General features: G+C 40.7%; 2 protein-coding genes and 1 long non-coding RNA gene across 6 annotated transcripts; 1 reads left to right on the top strand and 2 right to left on the bottom strand.

Moving 5' to 3' along the window:
- Positions 1–389: 389 nt before the first annotated feature.
- On the bottom strand, positions 390–3,204 carry LOC122765945. Its single transcript, XR_006360027.1, has 3 exons — positions 2,932–3,204; positions 1,400–1,545; positions 390–418 (listed from the first exon to the last, which is right to left on the bottom strand). It is a non-coding gene; the product is annotated as an uncharacterized LOC122765945 (long non-coding RNA).
- rela (v-rel avian reticuloendotheliosis viral oncogene homolog A) lies at positions 2,460–16,001 on the top strand. Of its 2 annotated transcripts, none has more exons than XM_044020403.1 (11): positions 2,460–2,665; positions 4,407–4,442; positions 4,689–4,831; positions 5,749–5,894; positions 7,444–7,535; positions 8,406–8,540; positions 8,806–8,910; positions 12,173–12,388; positions 12,480–12,560; positions 12,661–12,744; positions 13,526–16,001. In XM_044020403.1, exons 1-11 carry the CDS (start codon positions 2,659–2,661, stop codon positions 14,377–14,379), a joined length of 1,899 nt encoding a protein of 632 aa, XP_043876338.1. In that variant the 5' UTR covers positions 2,460–2,658; the 3' UTR covers positions 14,380–16,001. The 2 variants fall into 2 exon arrangements, with proteins under 2 accessions (XP_043876338.1, XP_043876337.1); XM_044020402.1 differs by having other exon boundaries at positions 13,523–16,001.
- On the bottom strand, positions 15,998–18,423 carry lg3h11orf68 (linkage group 3 C11orf68 homolog). 3 transcript variants are annotated; one of them, XM_044020429.1, is made up of 2 exons: positions 18,345–18,423; positions 15,998–17,231 (listed from the first exon to the last, which is right to left on the bottom strand). In XM_044020429.1, exon 2 carries the CDS (start codon positions 17,196–17,198, stop codon positions 16,455–16,457), a length of 744 nt encoding a protein of 247 aa, XP_043876364.1. In that variant the 5' UTR covers positions 17,199–17,231; positions 18,345–18,423; the 3' UTR covers positions 15,998–16,454. The 3 variants fall into 3 exon arrangements, with proteins under 3 accessions (XP_043876364.1, XP_043876367.1, XP_043876366.1); XM_044020432.1 differs by lacking the exon at positions 18,345–18,423 and adding an exon at positions 17,741–17,801; XM_044020431.1 differs by lacking the exon at positions 18,345–18,423 and adding an exon at positions 17,734–17,796.
- Between the last annotated feature and the right edge of the window lie 5 nt (positions 18,424–18,428).

The raw sequence follows: 18,428 nt of genomic DNA, 5'->3' as shown, positions 1-18,428 counted from the left end.
ATATAACCAGGAAGGATGTTTCCCTCTGTTTTATGAGTTATTATTATATCGTGAATTATTTCACGAAGAATCTGGATTCAAGGTCCACTTATTCCACATTTACGAGGGTATTTAGCCAAATTACTACTTAAAAAATTGATTTGACAGTCAAAGCAAAGGAGACTTGGGATCAAAGTTGGTAAAAGTTTTTTTAATTTTAGATACTTAATTAATCCCCTTAGGGAAATCATTCTCTGCATTTTGACCCATCCTAGAATTAGGAGCAGTGGGCTGTGGCCACACTGAGTAGCGCCCGGGGAGCAATGGGGGTTGAGTACCTTGCTCAGGGTTACCCCAGCCCTTTCGATCTGGTGGGGACTTGAACCGGCGACTTTCTGGTTACAAGCCAAGTTCCCTTTCCACTTGGCCACAGGGTACCCTAAGGTACAAACAAATAAAACAAAAAAAGAATACCAGAACACCAAATGAAACAAAAAAGCAATAAATAACGCAACACACACACACACAATGCATTGAATGAATGCAGCGTCCAAAGAATGCATTTCATCAAATGCATTATTATTAGTGCAAAACAGAAAAGGGCTGCTATATAAGCAGACTTACATGAGTATAGAAAAACCGACTGAGACATGCAAACTTAATCCAAATGCAATGCAAAATAATTGTATTTATTCATTTAATTAATTTTTTTCCATGCCAAAGTGTAATATCTGGCAGCGTGTGAAAGCGTCAGCAGAGTCATTGTCTGCAACAGGTCACTGTGTTGTAACTTTTGTTGTGACATTTCACTCTTCTTTATCATTTTTCGTCACAAGATAAGGGGTCACGTTTCCCTGACTTTTAAGTACAATTTAAATCACATACAATGAGAAAAAGATGAAATAATTAATTAAAACTGAAGGAGAACATGCAGAAAATATTCAAATACACTCAACAGACACTGATTTATTCATTTATTTCACTACAGTGCCCCCTGTTGGTTCCAATGCGTACGTGTAAAGCCTCTGATCTGTTGTTATCACAATTTTATGATTGAAAACAGTCAAATGTAATCATTTACATTAGTAAAAATAAAAATGACAAAGTACTAATAACTTATTTTACTTATAGTTGGGGGGGTGTTTCCTTTTACTTCCTGGCCAGTTTTGCCTAGCTTTTGTGTGTATATGTCACCAGCTGAGTGGAATCACTTGGGTCAGTGGGTGAATGAGCAGATTATTTTATGACACATGATCCTTAAAAATATTCAGTAAAGGTGCTCTGTTAATAGAAGAAAAAACCTTGGGAATAGTGTTGCGGAAGAAACACAGATAGATATGTTTTTTCCGGTCTCAAAGTGACTGCCAGGTGATGACTGAAGTTAAAAGTTATGCTGTTGCCTCTCCCACTCACAACTTACTTTTCTGATGCTTTCAAGTGCGTCATCTGGGTATTTCCGCGCTGTTTTCTGTGGGCGGTGGCGAGTTGCAGCGCAAAGGAAAGGCAGCAGAAGGGTGCAGCTTTGTCAAGCTGGACGGAGGATGACGCCGGAAACACATGACACCTCTTCAAAATAAAATTGTTTGTCAAATTATAGTTCATGACTCCAAAATATGGTACTGATAGACATTATTTCCTTACGAGAACGGACACAATTATATTATATATAAAGTTGTACGTGGCAACAAATAGAAAAAAAAAAGTTAAATAACGATTGAATATTTACAGTGAATAGCATTATCACAAAAAATTATTACAATTTCTTCAGTATTTCCCCTTACTCTGGAATTTTCTTTTGATCAAATCATGAAATACAGTATCAGTGTTTTTGTTTTTTCCCTATTTGAATTCACAAGTTCATTCATAAGGCTACACATTGTATTTTAGAACATGTTTGAATTAATATTCTTGATTTACTTGATGATTCATATGATTTTTAATATGTTGCAATTCTTTTTGCTATTCGCAATATGAGAAGGAATGTTCTCATATTTACATTTTCAATATTTAATCTAAAAAAAAGTGAAAAACTTTTCACCCATTTTTTTTTCGATTGATTGTTCAGCTTTACTTGATTTAATGAGATAATATTGAATTCATTTTCCCTGAACATTGCCATACCATGATTGCTGCTTAAATTACATTCTGATAACAATATTGTATCAAACAATAGAGTAAACGTCAACATTTACGGTATGCCTATAGTTGGAAAGCGTTCAATCCAAAATCTCCATTGCTTACTGGTTTAAAAAGAACTGAAAATATAACATGTGCATTATTTTTGTGTGCGTGTGTGTGTGAAAATCAGCAGGCAAATGTTTTTTTCTTCATTTATTTTTTTTTAATTGCGCAATTAAAATTGCGCAAAACAGTGTTGCAGCAGAATGTTCCTCAAATAGATGCGTTTGTTTGCTCCTGTTACCGGAAATCGCGCGGGCTCTCGTTGCTCCATGCGACTTTATGAGCTGTCTCGTACACAGTTGTGGGAGGAGCTAAGGAAGCGATAGACAGTAGGGCCCTCTGTATGTATGTGTGTGTGTGCGTGTGTCAAGAAGTTTTCAGACTCTTCCTCTGTCGCGTCTGCACCGTCTGTTATCTTCAACAAAACCCAATTTACAGTTCACATTTAAACGGGGACCGTAGAGGAAGGAGACGTGTGCGAGTGACTCTGACGCAGCCATGGCGGGTAAGAGCAGCTGTTGTTATTTGCTCGTAGTGTTTGCTGAGCGCAGAGACAGCGGAGGTGAAACTGTACAGCGCACAGGGGAAAGCCCCGCCGCCACTTTGCTTTGCTAACAGGCGGAGGTTGCTGTTACCGGTCTATAAGCCAACACGTAGAGAGGGAGGTTCAGCCTAAAGTAGCCTAGCTTTTGCTGCTTAGCACTGTTATAAAAAAAATCGAAAGTCGTGTTAATTAATTTTGTTCATATCTGTGTCACATGTTCTGCTCACCTGACACTGCCGGACCAAAGCGTGTCGAGCTTCCAAGTCAGAGGCCCTTGTTTTGAGTCCACCTTACCCTAAAGCCAAACTCCGTTGAAACATTTACACATTTTGTTGTTATATGTCTATTTATAGAAATGTATGAGTGGAAATCCTCATATGAAAGCGTTCCACTCGTTGCCAATGTGTTTTCTTCCATCCGGCCAAGGTATAAACCACCAACTTGCATTTTTGTCATTTAAAAAACGAAATCTCCCGCATGGTGCTCGCAACCACCCACATCGGTTTCAATGGATGGAAATAATGTTTGCTCAAATTGTGGTGACGTAGGTGTTGTTGAGGGACATGTATATGCCAAAATAAAGATTATCTCGTGACAATAAAAATTGCCACCATTCCTATTTTTTTTTTTCAATTTAGTTTTTAACATTGAGTTTGTATAACTTATAGCAACTCCACACTTTTGTCTGCATGGGGGATGTTGACTTCACAGATAAACATTAGTAATATGAGTAATTGTTGTAAATTAATTATTAGCCATAGAACAAAACGTCAACAATGCATGTGACAAACAGGGATAATAAACAAACAGCTGTTGAAGCAGAGCTGTTAGTTCACACAGGGTGAAAGTGATTCATTCAAGTGCCTCAGATGCTGCACTAATGTTTTGATGTTAGTACATTATTATGAGCTGTGGTGATGTGGGGACTTTCACTTTCACAGCAAATATTGTAAATAAATGGGGAAAAACCAATAGTATTAGACAGCTCATTCACGTATTTTTACCCTAATCACAAGAGCCAACATAAGATACTCAGAAAAGAAATGACTTTAAACAGTGACCTCTTTTAACATCTGTCACGTTTTGTATAAAAGCCTGAAGAGTGGCGTAGTCATTTTCCCACATTCTTTCACTCTGCTCCGAGGCTGGGATGCAGGCTTGTCACAACTTGGAAAGTATCCCACTCAGGCTTCCACATTCACTGAGCTTGCTTATGGGTGGAGATCTGACCACCAGATTTGCTGACACCCCTCGTCTTATTTTTTTGTCTCTGTGATTCTCATAAAGAAAAAAGAAGTAATTTACCGACAACCTGAAACAAGAGAGTTATGCGCTCTTTATTCACAATGGCGGTTTCCCACAATACAAAGGGGTAATTTGACACTGATATTACACCCTGTATGTCTTTGTTTGCTTCACACTGCCCTTTTTGTACTTCTTTTTAAGCCCTGACGGACAGTTGAGTTTACAATGAGTAATTATATTTAGCGGCTAAGCATCTCCGTGTCCTTTGACATCTTTGGACGCTGCACTTTGTCAAAGATTTCCACCCAGAACACAGCACAAATGTTACACACTGTTACTAAACCACTGAACACGCACAGAGAAGCTGCTTTTGGTGTTTGTCATCAGTGCAGCTGTTGTGTGCGATGAACTGCTGCGATCACTGGGTTGATTTTCTTCTGTTTTCTTCCCACCACAGGCGTGTATGGATGGGGCATGACCCAGCTCAATCCAGGTAAGAAGGTCATTTCCCGCAAATGTAAATCAGTCCTACAAACTGCAAACATTTCAGCACCGCTCACCAATCACAGCGCTGCTCCTGTATTGACACACTGCGACAGAGATAAAGCCGCACAGACAGGCCGTTTTGCTATCTAATCAACTCTGTGCTTTTCTATTTCCAGAAGTGACTCTGCTTTTAATTAAGTCACATTCTTTTTTTTCTTTCTATGTTTGTCTTTGCCTCACGTCTGTGCTTCAGTCCAAACAACCCCTTTCATAGAGATCATTGAGCAGCCAAAGCAGAGGGGCATGAGGTTTCGGTACAAGTGTGAGGGACGTTCAGCCGGCAGCATCCCCGGAGAGAAGAGCAACGACACCACTAAGACTCACCCAGCCATCAAGGTGAGTCGGACACAACTTTTGATCTCCAGCTTTTTTAACTTTTATAGCCTTTTAAAAGGACTTCTCTACTACCATACTACTCTTCTCTACTTTACTTGGACTTCAATCGCACGAGTTGAAAAACCTGTTTAATTATGGATTTAAATGGGTGGGAATGTGTTTCGTCAGCTCCCAGGTCAAATGACTGCAATTCACAAGCATTTTTGTCGGCTTTGGCGATCAGAATTAGTACGTAATTCCCACTTATTTTAGTGGGAAAAAGCTTTTATTGTTGACATGCTTGCCTGTATTGTTTTGAACCTGAAGGCACTAGGGGCACGTCAGCGCCGAGTCATTTCTGATTGCAAAAGGAACATCTTTGTTCAGATTTCACAACATAAATGAACACATTGTCACTCCAGGAAGAGACTAAAAAAAAAAGGCAAACTAAGAGAGAAATCAATTATCCATAGTTATAGAATGATTGTAAAATACTTAAATGACCAATGTGCATACTTATTTCCTTAATTTACCCGAGATAAATGAAGATAGTACACACAGTAGGATTAAATGTATAGTAGATATGTCATTGTTGTTGTGTTTTTCATTTTGTTTTTACTTTTTCAAAAAGAAATAATTGCACTTACACCCTTGTGTTTTATATTCTAAAAACATTGTTGTTTTATAAAACCTGTGTTTCACAGTAAAATGTGTGAGTAGTGATAAAACCTTTAACTACGTTTTGTTCAAATAAAACAAAAAAAAATAGATCAATGTGGCCTGGTGCCATTATTTTCCTAATAAAATGAGTTAATGTATATGAATTCTAGCATGTGTTTCTTTATTTGTTTGTGTCAGTGGTGGAAATGCTTGTAGCAAATTGTTTCAAATTGGCTTTTGGAATCATTTAATCAAGTACCGCATGTTTCCTCCTAAAGGTGCACAACTACAGCGGCCCACTGCGTGTTCGCATCTCGCTGGTCACGAAGAACCCGCCGCACAAGCCACACCCCCATGAACTGGTTGGGAAGGACTGCAAACACGGCTACTATGAGGCTGACCTGCAGGAGAGACGGATACATAGGTAAGAGTGGACACACACTGCAGAGGAACATGAGGAGGAAATTATAGGCTCTGTGCCTTTATTTCGGTGTTCAGGATTACCCTTCTTTGCCTGAGGAGAAGTTATCGAAGGGGAGAACAAGGTGGTGTTTGTTAGAGACTGACCTAGAATTGGGCTTCATCATTTGTGTAAGATAATGTGTTTACTGTCGCTGACTTCATTTTGAGCCTGGAGTAAAACATTAACAGTCTAAAACAATGAGTAACAAGCAGACTCAGTCAAATGGTATTTACAAAGAGACTGACTTAAAAAAAAATAAAAAAAAGTGGCAGCGAGGACAGTAAGGAAAATATCCCTTTTAATTATGTTATTACTTAAACTTAAATTACATAATTCCGTCAGTCTGTGATGCAGTGATTCCCAAAGACTGGGTCGGGACCCACAGGAGACTTTACAGATTTTGCTCTAAATTAGTCGCTACATTATGCACACATTTGCCCTTGTCATGATTTTTATATTATGATTTGGGTCTCAATAGTTTGCCAGCTTTAAAAGTTTGGAAAGACCTGTCATAGAACTTGGACAATGGTTTTTAAGCAATAATTTAGAATATACTTTTTCCCTTGTATGTTTGTGCAATAGTAATGTATTTATTTCACATAATACAGACCATTAAAACAGACTTTTAGGAATAAAATTTAAGTAAGACAACCGGCCGTCCCTCACATTACATATTACAATGTAATGATATTTATTTATTTATTTATTCATAAGATGATGGCACATTGTGGCAGTTTGGAAACACCTAGTCGATGGGAAGGATGTAGGCTTGTTTTGAAATGATCAATAATACAGCAAGTGAGAAGAGAAAGGAGGGAGGAAAGAGCAATTGCCGTGTGGTAAAACAATATTGATATGGTGACATATCATCGTCACCTCCCTCAAAAAATTGACGTTTTAATTAACAAATTAAAGTCTTCAGATAATAAAGGCGTAATTCAACATAACCACTGTATAAAAACACTAAATGCTTAACTCACAGTGTGATCAATGTGAACCCTGAGCCTGTTTCCTGGAGACAGTGAGGTCATAGCATGGTTTTTAAACATCTGGTCTCCTGCGGAGCCTCGTTATGGTCCAATACTCTTAAATGAATATTGTGTCTTTTGTGGTATGTTGTAACAAGTTTGACATTTACAGGAAAGAAATCGCAAAACTCTCTTGCTAACCGCAGGTCAGAGGCAGCGGTCACTGCTTAACATTTAAATATTTCAAGCTCTGTTTTCCACATGGTTATTAACATTATCGTTGGAATCGCTGGGAACTCAAACTTTGAATTTTTTTTCCACTTCCACCTTGCTCTCCTCAGTCGTGGACAGTGATCCATAGTGATAATGCTTTATTATTTTTAAACGTGGCTTTTATTGGAGCAGAGAATGTCCAGAGCAGAGGAAGATTAAAACAGGAGTTAATGGACTGTGTGTGTAGCAACAGTTACATGAAGGCCACACACACAGTCAGAGGGCAACTTTCTGTGGTTTCTGTGTTTTGACCATTCTTTTGCTTTCAGTTTTCAGAACCTGGGCATACAGTGTGTGAAGAAGAAGGATGTGAACGAGGCCATCACGTGCCGACTGCAGACTAACAATAACCCCTACAACAGTAAGTCGTCATGGTTACAGATGAGTGTACGGCACACGGCCGCAGTTTCCAAAATGTCTCGCTTATACAGTATGCGAAGATATTTATTTTACTGCTTTGGTAGATTTAAGTTGCTAAAATCAAGATGGTGATGTATAGATTGAAATTGCATCACATAGAATACAATGAAATAAAAATAAAAGACTGTATAAATGACAAGTAATATATTACTATAGATTTTGAAGTTGAGCAGGTTTTTAAGGTCTGACTTTGAACTATCTAATAATTCTGCAATACCCTTTCAAGATACAATACATTCTTAATCTTAAATTCACTTATAAGGCTAACAAGATGGCTTGGAAATCACTTTTCTTGTGCAAAACAATGTAATTGGTCTGATTTTATTTCTTTTTTTATGAACTAGCGTCGGTCATGAATACATTCTATGGGTGTTATGTCATGATTGCTATACATTTGTGTCTTTCCATCCTTTTGTTTAGAATTATTTGTAGAATTTTTAGACTTAGGATCAGTTTTATTTGCACACACAGTCGCAGTGAATTTGAGCGAGAATACAAGAATAGTGCCAGAATGTGCCAGTGTGATTTATTGAATATATGATGTAATCTTTGACCTAGTGTGAATGGGCTAAACCCAAACGATAGATAAGGCAATCATAACGCGTATCTTATGCAAAAGAAAAATCCTCAGGTGCGTTTGTTGCAACAATTTCAACAGGAAATTGATTTGGTTGATCTCTTGTGCCGATACCTAGATAGCCCACAGGAAGCAGCGCTGTGCTAGACTCCTGTGTTATCTGATTGTTCACTCTTGGCATCTTCCTTTCTCTCTTTTTCTCTCTCTCTCTCTCCTGCGTTGTCTTGGCTGCAGTTCCCGAGGCGAAGGTGTGGGAGGAGGAGTTTGACCTGAACTCGGTTCGGCTCTGCTTCCAAGCCTCCATCACTCTGCCCACAGGAGAGCTGTTTCCTCTGGAGCCTGTCGTATCACAGCCCATTTATGACAACAGTGAGTAACAACAACACATAATGTGTACTCTTTTAATGCTCATATAAATATAGCTGTTGTTTAATATGTACTATCATTGTTTTCACCATTAATTCCCTCAATAAAGGCACACGCTGAGTGTTTTTCCCAGGAGCTGTGGTCGGGTTAAATGTTATTAGAAATTCAAATATGGAACCACAGCAATATCAACAATACAGCTGTATGAAACAGTTGGACCCAGATGTTGGAAGGAATATAATTCATGCTTTGTTTATCTGTGTTGCAGGAGCCCCAAACACAGCTGAGCTGAAGATCTGCCGAGTCAACCGCAACTCCGGGAGCTGCAAAGGAGGGGACGAAATCTTTCTGCTGTGTGACAAAGTGCAAAAAGGTGTGTGAATGGTATTGTCATTGTTTTATTCAGCGTGTTTCCACGCATGACTTGACTGTTCAATAGGGCTTCTGCTCCACTAGGGTGTGAAATTCCCCCTTTCAACTTGTTATGGCGCTTTTCTATTTTCTAGAGTTCTAGCACAATTTGGCTCGACTCTACTCTTTTTTTCTTTTTTTTGCTTTTCCATTAGCGATAGTACCTGGTGCTTTTTTTGGTTCCTGCTCTGACGGGGTTCCAAGCGAGTTGAGCCTTACTAAAATGTGACGTCAACAGGCTGCGGGCCACTGACTGGCCAGAGAGTGTCGTCATTGGAGGAGTCATGATGAAACCGTAGATCAGTTGAAAAGGCTTTAAAATCCTAAGAACATGCAATTATCTCCAACAATTAGCAAAGGAAATTTCTAATATTTAACTATTCTGGTGCATTTAGCGACAGCACTGCCAAAAGCCGGCGAACGTGAGCCGAATCACAATCCTGTTCAGCCGTTTTTCAGTTCAGTGACTGTGTATGCTCCTGTCATGCAGGAAGTACTGAACTAATTGTTTTAATTAACTGATTCTTCTAAGGATTCAGTACACCTAAAACCACTGTTTCGCTCGTCACTAGTTGGTGTGTTTGTGTCGCGTATGAATCGACGTCGCGGCAGTTTCGCGCAGCCGTCCTATGAAGACCCCACCCATGTTGAGTAGATGCTAGTAATGGAAAAACGACTTGCCTGGTACCCAAACTGTGTAGAGTATTAGGCAGTTTCCAGTTTGTCAAGCGCCATTCCGAGTCTTTCTGCCATTCATGAATTTAATAATATCCAATTCTTTAAGCTGACGGAGCATTAAAACCGGTCTCTTTGTCACTTCACAAAATATACTGACCCTGGATTTCACAGGTTTCACTTGTTTTTCCGTGTACCAGCTTCTCTTATTTCCGGGTGTTAGCTGCACAGGCTCAGGTACACATGCAGCTCAACTCCCAAATGCATAATCTTTGTGTTGGTTGTCTTTTTTGTAACGTCATATAAACGTATTGATTCCGCACGTTGGCATCGCTCCCGTGTGACAACAATTTCATATCTACAGACCGTGTGAAGTGACTAAGCCGTGCTAAAACCTCGGATTTTAGGTGTAAACCTTCCACACCCACCGGGGATATCAATGCGAGTTAATGTTTTGACAACACAGCGGCTCTTTTTAGAGCAAGTGAGCTTGAAATACAGGTCCTACCATGTTTCTGCAGCACATTCTCTCAGTGCCCGGGATAAAACACGTAGCCTCATTACAGAGTTTTACAGCCATTGTACGGTTTTATTCTGTACAATAGAAGGAAACATGAGCTTTGATTTAAGGAAAAAATGGAGCGTTTCTTGCCAAAACTCACAAGTCATTTGAGGTCACGAAAAAGAAAATCCCATAACAGTGCCACATGCAAAAGTATAACAATAAGTATAACAAATACACATTTTCATGTTAGAGTCAATACAGTAAAGGGTTCTTTATACTTTGCATGTTCAGAGTTGTTCATACTCATATTGCAGCAGATGGTTTAAAACAAATAATAAAATGGGATTATACCTGCCGCGACACCAATTACATTTCAAATTAAATCTCAAGCAGCTTAAAAGCCAGATTTGTTTCTTCTCCGTGTGTGAGACTGGGGCTAAATAAAAAAGGTGAATATTGAGCTTTACCTTGATTGGAGTCATGATATGTCAAGTATGCAAAACATCTGCTCTTGCACACAGCCAGTGTCGAGTGTTATTTTTGGCCACTAGCACTGGTGGTTTCGTCGCCTGTCGTGGAACATGATGCAGAGCGTTCGCTTGTGTCTCTCTCGGAGTGACGATTATCACAAAGCGAAAGCTCTCTTCCTGTATTCGGGCGCCCACCCTTTGCTGTTCCTGTTTCCTAATGAATCATTACTGTGTGCGTGAGTGTATGTACTTGTATTTCTTACCTCCTTTAGGACCTTTTTTCTGACATAAATACTCAGCTTGTCAGGACCAGTAGTCCTCATGGAGGTCTAAACCTGGTCCTAATGAAGCAGAACCTAATTTCTGAGGAAATGGTAGAGTTTATTTGACTTTTGGTTAGGTTGGGCGTTAATTAGTTATGGTTAACATAAGGCATAAGGCTTTTTACAAATCACTGGAAGTCGATGCGAGTCCTTAAAAATAAAAGCTACATGAACTTGTGAACCAGTTTCTGTGTGACTGCGTACCTCTGCGTCTCCTACTATGATGCATGGCTTGGAGTCAGTGGCACGGTCTAAAATACAGTAAGCGGAAGAGAGTTGAAGATACTGTGATTTTCGTTGGGAGTGACCAGGATGGACAGGATTAGATTCGAGGGCAGCTCAGGTTGAACAGCTTGGAAATAAAGTAATAGAGTCGAGGTTGTGATGGTTTGGTCACTGGCAGAGGAGGAGGGACCGGGATTATATTGGACAAAGGATGGTTAAGAAAAGAGGACGTCCACAGAGAAGGTTCATGGATGCTGTGAAGGAGGACATGAGGACAGTTGGTGTTAGAGAAGAGGACACAGGGCAATATGGAGGCAGATGATCTGCTGTGGTGACCCCTAAAGGGAGAAGCCTAAAGAAGAAGATGGTCATTTTGGAAATGGAAAAATTTGTATCCTCCATTTACAGGCGACAGCTCTTTTTCTGTCGCTTCATCTGTAGTCAAATTCCGCACATTTCATCCATGTTCTTTTGAATTAATACTGTGATTTTAGGTATGTTATTGCTATGCAAGGCTAACGAGTGATTTCTATTAGACTTGGACAACAAAAACATTATAGGTGTAACATGCAGTTGTGTGCAAAATGCGTTGTTTTCAGTGTTTATGGCAATCAAAGGAGGCTAGAATAGAAGGAGAATAACACCTGGAACATTTAAGAGTCCCTGAGACTTTGGCTCACAATACATACACATGCCATCAGTGTGAGAACAACCTGCAAGACCTGAATATTCAAACCCGAAGCCGCTTCACTGAAATTGAAACACACACATCACACCCCTGTTTATTTGATGGTTTAACAGCTGAAGCTAAATACAAGGCTTGTAAAGCTGTTGTCAGACGCCACAACGCGGCGATCGACTGGGACTTGGGCGCTCTTGTTCTCTGTTGATAACAAATCACAAACCTCAAAAGTGATCAGTGTCTGATGTTTGTTTCCTCCTCATCGTCTCAGTGGGGGTGTTCATTCTCTGCTTCAGTTTCATTGTCTCCTTACGTCTCCTGCTTTCTGTCCCGTCTGCACACAGAAGACATTGAGGTGCGTTTCTTCCAGGACTCCTGGGAGGGAAAAGGCACCTTCTCGCAGGCTGATGTCCACAGGCAGGTGGCCATTGTTTTCCGCACCCCGCCGTACCGCGACACTAACCTTTCCGAGCCCATTAGAGTCAAGATGCAGCTCCGCCGGCCCTCCGACCGCGAGGTCAGTGAGCCGATGGACTTCCAGTATCTGCCCAGTGACCCAGGTAGGAGGCAGTGCTTTTATGTCACACCTGAGGTATGAACTCAACTGCATCTAATATCACCTAATATCATCTAATATCTGATTTTCTGCAGATGAGTACAAACTGAGTGAGAAGAGAAAGCGCACAGGTGATATGTTCCAGAGCCTGAAGCTGGGGCCCATGCTGTCCAGTGGTATGCACTCTGCCTTTATGTCAAAATGTTTATAACCATTTATAATTTTTTTTTCTGTGGTGTTTTCCAGTGTAATAGAATGCGTTTGTTCAATTTCCAGTGTCCTTGCCACAAGATAGACGACACATAAGCTCAGCAAGGAGAACAGTCGCACTCAAGCCTCCAGCAATGAACGCACAAGCTGGTGAGTGTTTGTCACATCACGTCCTGTATGTGGTGACACTTCAATCTGTTTTAACTGGGATTTTATGAATAACAATAAAAGCAAGTGTTGGCAAAAACGATCTTTATTTGGATCATTTATGAAGTGAAGCTGTATTTCCTTATTTTTCATAGTCTGAACAACAAGAGGACAATTTTACAGCGCCGTTAGTGTAGAGCTCTTACCGATCAGTGCAATAAATAACATGAACGTAAAAGGGAAATACAAATTCATAAATTAAAATGAGAAACTGACTTGCTGACTGGGGGTGTGTCTTCATGTTGCTCAAATCCTGTTACAAATAAGTATAAAGTAATGACAATTGCATTATTCAAAAGCTCTTAATACAGTTGTCATGTACCCAGTCCACCATTTCCAACTTTTCCACACATAAATAAGTGATTATTTCCATCTTCTATGTTTTAAATGATCTCAACACAGTTATCAGTTCTAGTAAGTCAGGCTTCAGTCCAATATTTACTCTATTATAGATATAACTAAGAGTCATGATATGATTACTTCCATTATGCATTGCATTTTTTAAATTAAAATAGGACAATTAATTTCCAGCCTTTACCATTTGCTAATTGCATCGTTTCATTTGCCAAAACTATATTTTTCAAAGCCTTCTCTTCTGTGTGAAGCAGCAAAACATATCTCCTGAAACTGAATTGAATAGATTATAAGGTCATTCTAGGTGAATACTGTGCAGATAAAGTCAGTGATGTTAACTCATGTTTGTGTTTGTCTGTGTGTTTAGCAGCTGTGGTGCCCCCTGGTGCCAGTGCAGTGAAACCCCAGCCTTCCTACTCTTTTGTTCAGCCCGGCCAGCTCTTCTCAGTCCAGCCGAAGGTCGAGGCCTCCCCCTCCATCTCAACTGTGACAATAAACCAAACGTGGAAAAACATGGAGAGCCTGAAGCTGGGCCCACAGCCCAAAGCCAGTCCCGTGGCCAACTTCATAATGAGCCAGGCACCATCGTCCTCCTCTTCCTCCTCTACCACCACCTCCACCGCCAACCAGGACTACTCCACTGTCAACCTGTCAGACCTTCATGAATTCTTCCCTGGAATTTCCTCTGCCATGGCCCAGGAGCCCTCAGCTTCTCAGGGAAGCACAGCCTCCTCACATGCCGCCTTCAACCTCCACGGCTCTCAGTTCAGGGTGGACGCACCACTGGTGGAGGATGATATCCCAGAGTTCCCCAGCTTTTCTGAAGCACAGGCACAAGGAACCCTGGACAGCTTAAACATGGATGACTTTGAGGACCTCCTGAACCCACGGCTCATGAGCGAGAGTGGAAATGGCGCCTTGGTGATGGCCCAGCCTTCATGCCAACAAGCTGCGCCTCCCAGCTCCTCGATTCTCACCCAGAATAACACAGTATCCCAGAACACTTCTGACCCCCCCAATAACCCTGGAAGCACTTGGATGAGTTACCCCAACAGCATCGTCAACTTGCTGCAGAGCGAGGACATGATTGTACTCCCGTCCAACAACCACCAGCCCGTCGTGCTGGACGAATTTGACGAGCTGATGTCCGCCGACGAGGACCGCCTCATTTCCATTTTCAACAGCGAAAGCCAAGCTGGGTTTGTGTCGGGACACCATGCATAAATGTCTTTTAGCAGACGCATCCACACAGACCACATGTGCTGCCCCATGTCGCCTTCAGAGCTAAAAGTCCTTCGCTAAAGACAAAAAGGAAACTGAACTAAAGGTGGCTATGAAGGGCTGGAGCAGACAGAATGTAGCAAAAAGAGCTCACTGAGGAAATGTGTATTGAAATACCCATAAAGACTGTTTGTGGTATTCGATTAGTGTGTTTAGCCGGGCTTTATATGATAAAATATAAAAACCCTGGGCAGAGCATAAAGAGATTTCATCACCCTTGTTAAACCTTTGTTTAGCATCAATTATTAACTGCTTTAGCCACTGTGTCCACCTGATGGAATTCTTATCCATTGACAATTTTGGATTTAAAAAGACAATCCAATCAGATGCTTTGCAAAAGGCATCTGCTTTAAAATGTTTTCCTATGGAGGTTCTTTAGTGGCACATGTAAAGCATATAATGTGTATGGTTTTTTTCCCTTATAAACACAACAGCCGGTATATCTCAGTCACGTTTTAATCCAGTGTCGAAGCAAATCTATGCAATCATTTTATACATCCCTATATAGTTCTTTGTAACTTAAAACTCCTGTAAACTTTTTTAAATTTAAAATGTTGTGTTCTGACAGACATCACAGATCGAGATGGTTGCTTTGCTCAGTGTCATTGAACTTTTCCAGCGTCCCATCAGACTTTACCCAATCAGGACGCAGTCCTCTCTAATTGTGAAGTGATGGTGCGTTCCCGTTGTATTTGTGGGACGTTGGAATATCACCGTTTCTTGTTAGAAGTGTCAACTGGAACGTCCCCTCTAAGTTGTATTTTTCGCCTCAGTGGTAGAAACACGCTACTTTCACTGATGATTGCAATTCTGTCTTATTTGTTTCACATCAAGTAAGTTGTTCACGTACTGTGAACAAGTACTGTTCATGGACATGTTGTCATGCGTTGTCTTCGACTGGAGCTCTGCGTCCATGCTTTTTCTCCGAACTTCGGAACCGGACTGCTGTCAATTCGAAGGTGACGCCCAGTTCTGGCTTTGGATGTAGATGGACTAGGCTGTTTGTCGGTGACTAAATGCGCCACCCCTCACCAAACGTGTTCCATTTGGTGACACAGGAAGAAGAAAGGGGCAATGCTAATGAACAGGTGACAGCCATTAACAGCAGCTTTAATGGAATGACTTTTTCTGAAGGGCAGCAATGACTGTAACACCTGTGTCTTTACCTAGATGCCTTTGTTGAGACTCTCAACAATATGTAGTAATGTTGTAGAAAACAAATGAAGGTGTATCTGTAAATGATTATCATAAAGGCAACATTAATAAGTACATGCTTATAGCACATAAGTGTACAAGAGGCTCATGCAGCTGATTCAGAGCTTGTTTGTCTTGCAGCACAACTTCCTCTGGTATCTAATTAGGAGTATTGCTGCCATTTAACTCAATTTCAGACCTGCAGGTCAAACTCCAATGTTAAATTTGCTTTATTGAAATGGCATTACGCAGTTTTATACTAGTATAAGTAGAGTGTACTATATGCAGTTGTTTTTTTGCTTTTCATGAATGATTTACTCGGTCTAAAACACTTGTACTTGGCAATAAAAAAAGCAGCATATAAAAATGGTGTTCAGAGTAAGACTTTATTTGGCAACGCTGTTGGCAAAAAATAAGTGACAGATGTGTTTGTTGTCAAAAAGAAAAGATTCACTGGGTGCAAAATGTTTCCCCTGAACATGAGCGTAAAAAAAAGCAAGGACTTCTTTAGCCACCCTCTCATTTGGGTGTTAGTTTGCTACAAACAAAACCTCAAGAATACAAATATTCTTATGAATATAACATTTTCAGTACAAAACAAATGCATGACAATATTCCCGGGTCACTTAGACGACATCACAGCATGAGCATTTTCAACAAAACTGAAACAAGACTTAGTGCTTTGTTTTGTCAAAAGGAAGAACTTGAGATCAAAATGAAACAACATTAAAAAGAAAGCTGTACTCTCCAACTCATCTCATGGGGATCACGAAGTGCCTCTTCATTTAACCACCTTGCACAACCATCCTCTTAATGAGATGGACTTATGTTACTTCAAGATTGGTGACTTTGTTGATGATGTGGGAACGCCTCGGTACACACTCCAGGTCAAACTTGCTCTCGTATATGGTTGGACAGATCTTCCAGCGGTTGTTGCGATAGATTCCCAGGTAGGTGTACACATCTGGCTTGTAAGAGAGAGGGCATTTGACTCCTGTGGAACGAATGATGGAGTCCAGCTTTATTACCTCGCTCTCATCAGTGAAGTTCTGGTTATAGGCACAAATGACCTGTTTGCCATCACTCTTATGGTCATAGGGACTGACTTTAACCAGGGAGATCTTGCCATCCAGGGCTGCTCTAGCTACAAACTCCCATGTATGGTCCAACTTAAAACCAGAGTCCAAGTGCATGAGCCATTTGCCAGTGAGCACCCCGTGGTTCAAGGCAAGCTCCTTCACTGTCTGGAAGGTGACAGGCCGGCCACTGGCCAACAGTTTCTCCCAGCCCTCCTGAAGACCCACAACATCTCCAGTACTGGGGCAGTGGTTTGGGCCTAGCACAGCGATCCACCCCACAGGGCCAACGCCGCTTTCCTCATCACCGTATCTGTACACTTGCGAGGGTGTGTTGCTCTCCAGCCAGCCATCAAACTCAGATCGTGGAGTTCTTCTCGAGTCAAACACAATCCATGGGTCCATGTCTGCAGCCATGGCCTCAGCGGCATAGGTTTCTGCCGCAAAGGAGGTCCCCACGTAACTGTCAACCGGGACCACTTCTCCCTCCATGATGCTGTCAGTGTGAGGCTACTGAAGCTTGTCCTGCAGAAAGGATGGAGATGTGTGTTAGCATGTATCATACATCAACGTCGCCTCCATTTTGGGCCAGTCAAGATTGAAAACAAGGGAGTTGTCTGAATGAAAATCATGTTTTGATTTTCTCAAACAATTTAAATGAGTCATTCAGAAAAAAAAATTCTATTCACTGATTATTTTCGATTCACTAAAATTGAAACTAAAAGTGAAAATAATTTACTGTCAAAATGAACTGTAAAAACTCATGTTACTAATAGCTGGCCATTATAAAGAAATACTGGGGGGAATAAGCAAACACAGCTCAAATAATTTCCAAATTCATAACAGTGAAATAATATTAAAATAACTATACTTGTTATATTTGTTCCTGATTTTTGAATTGCCACAACTATATAATACATGTATTTTACTGAATAATTTTTAATATGTTAAAATTCAATTACACTGTTATGCTATACTCTAATAACTGATATTGTTACAATGCTGTATTCATACTATAGTTTACTACCTTTTACCATGTCATATGCACTTTCTTCCCCTTTCTCCGCCTGCTGTATGGATAGTCTTATTGTTCGATTTGCTAACTCGACTTGCATATGGAAATTATTTATGCAAATCATTTCAGAAATGTAAATATGTTTGTGCTTTTTATCCAAACACTACGACTCCCCTGTGTACTTCTGTTCGGTCACGTTCTAGCACTGTCCGGACCAATATGGCACCGTCGTTGACGTATCACTGCAATCATGGACCGGAGCGATGTTTACTGATGACGCTAACTAGCATGCTACGTTAGCAACACTCGCCCGGTAGCTATAATTTTCGTCTGCGTCCCTCTTAATGCACGTGTTGTTAATATATATATATATTGTCTGTACGCCGTCCGCAGTGAACGTGTGACTGACCGCACAAAACATATTTTATATGCCTGGCTATAGTCTCATTGGAGCTAACTAGCTAGCTAGCCATTTTACCAATCGTCCATTATCGTGGAGGTAGAACGATATTAATCACAGCCGGTTGTTGTTGAACACAGCTAACATTAAAAGGCATACACCTGCTTGGTAGCCGCTGAGATTGTTAAATATAGACAACAAATTGTCGACGTTAAGGCCTGACCTGCCAGCAGAGGTGCTGAAGTTTGTTGTCCAGTGTTATTCTTCCGCCCAAGCGAAGACCCAATAATGTAGTCCCCCATTTATC

The sequence above is a fragment of the Solea senegalensis genome, linkage group LG3 (assembly GCF_019176455.1).
Source record: "Solea senegalensis isolate Sse05_10M linkage group LG3, IFAPA_SoseM_1, whole genome shotgun sequence".
Lineage (NCBI taxonomy): Eukaryota > Metazoa > Chordata > Actinopteri > Pleuronectiformes > Soleidae > Solea > Solea senegalensis.
Note: the sequence above shows the minus strand (reverse complement) of the source record. Positions and strands in the feature narration are given on the sequence as shown.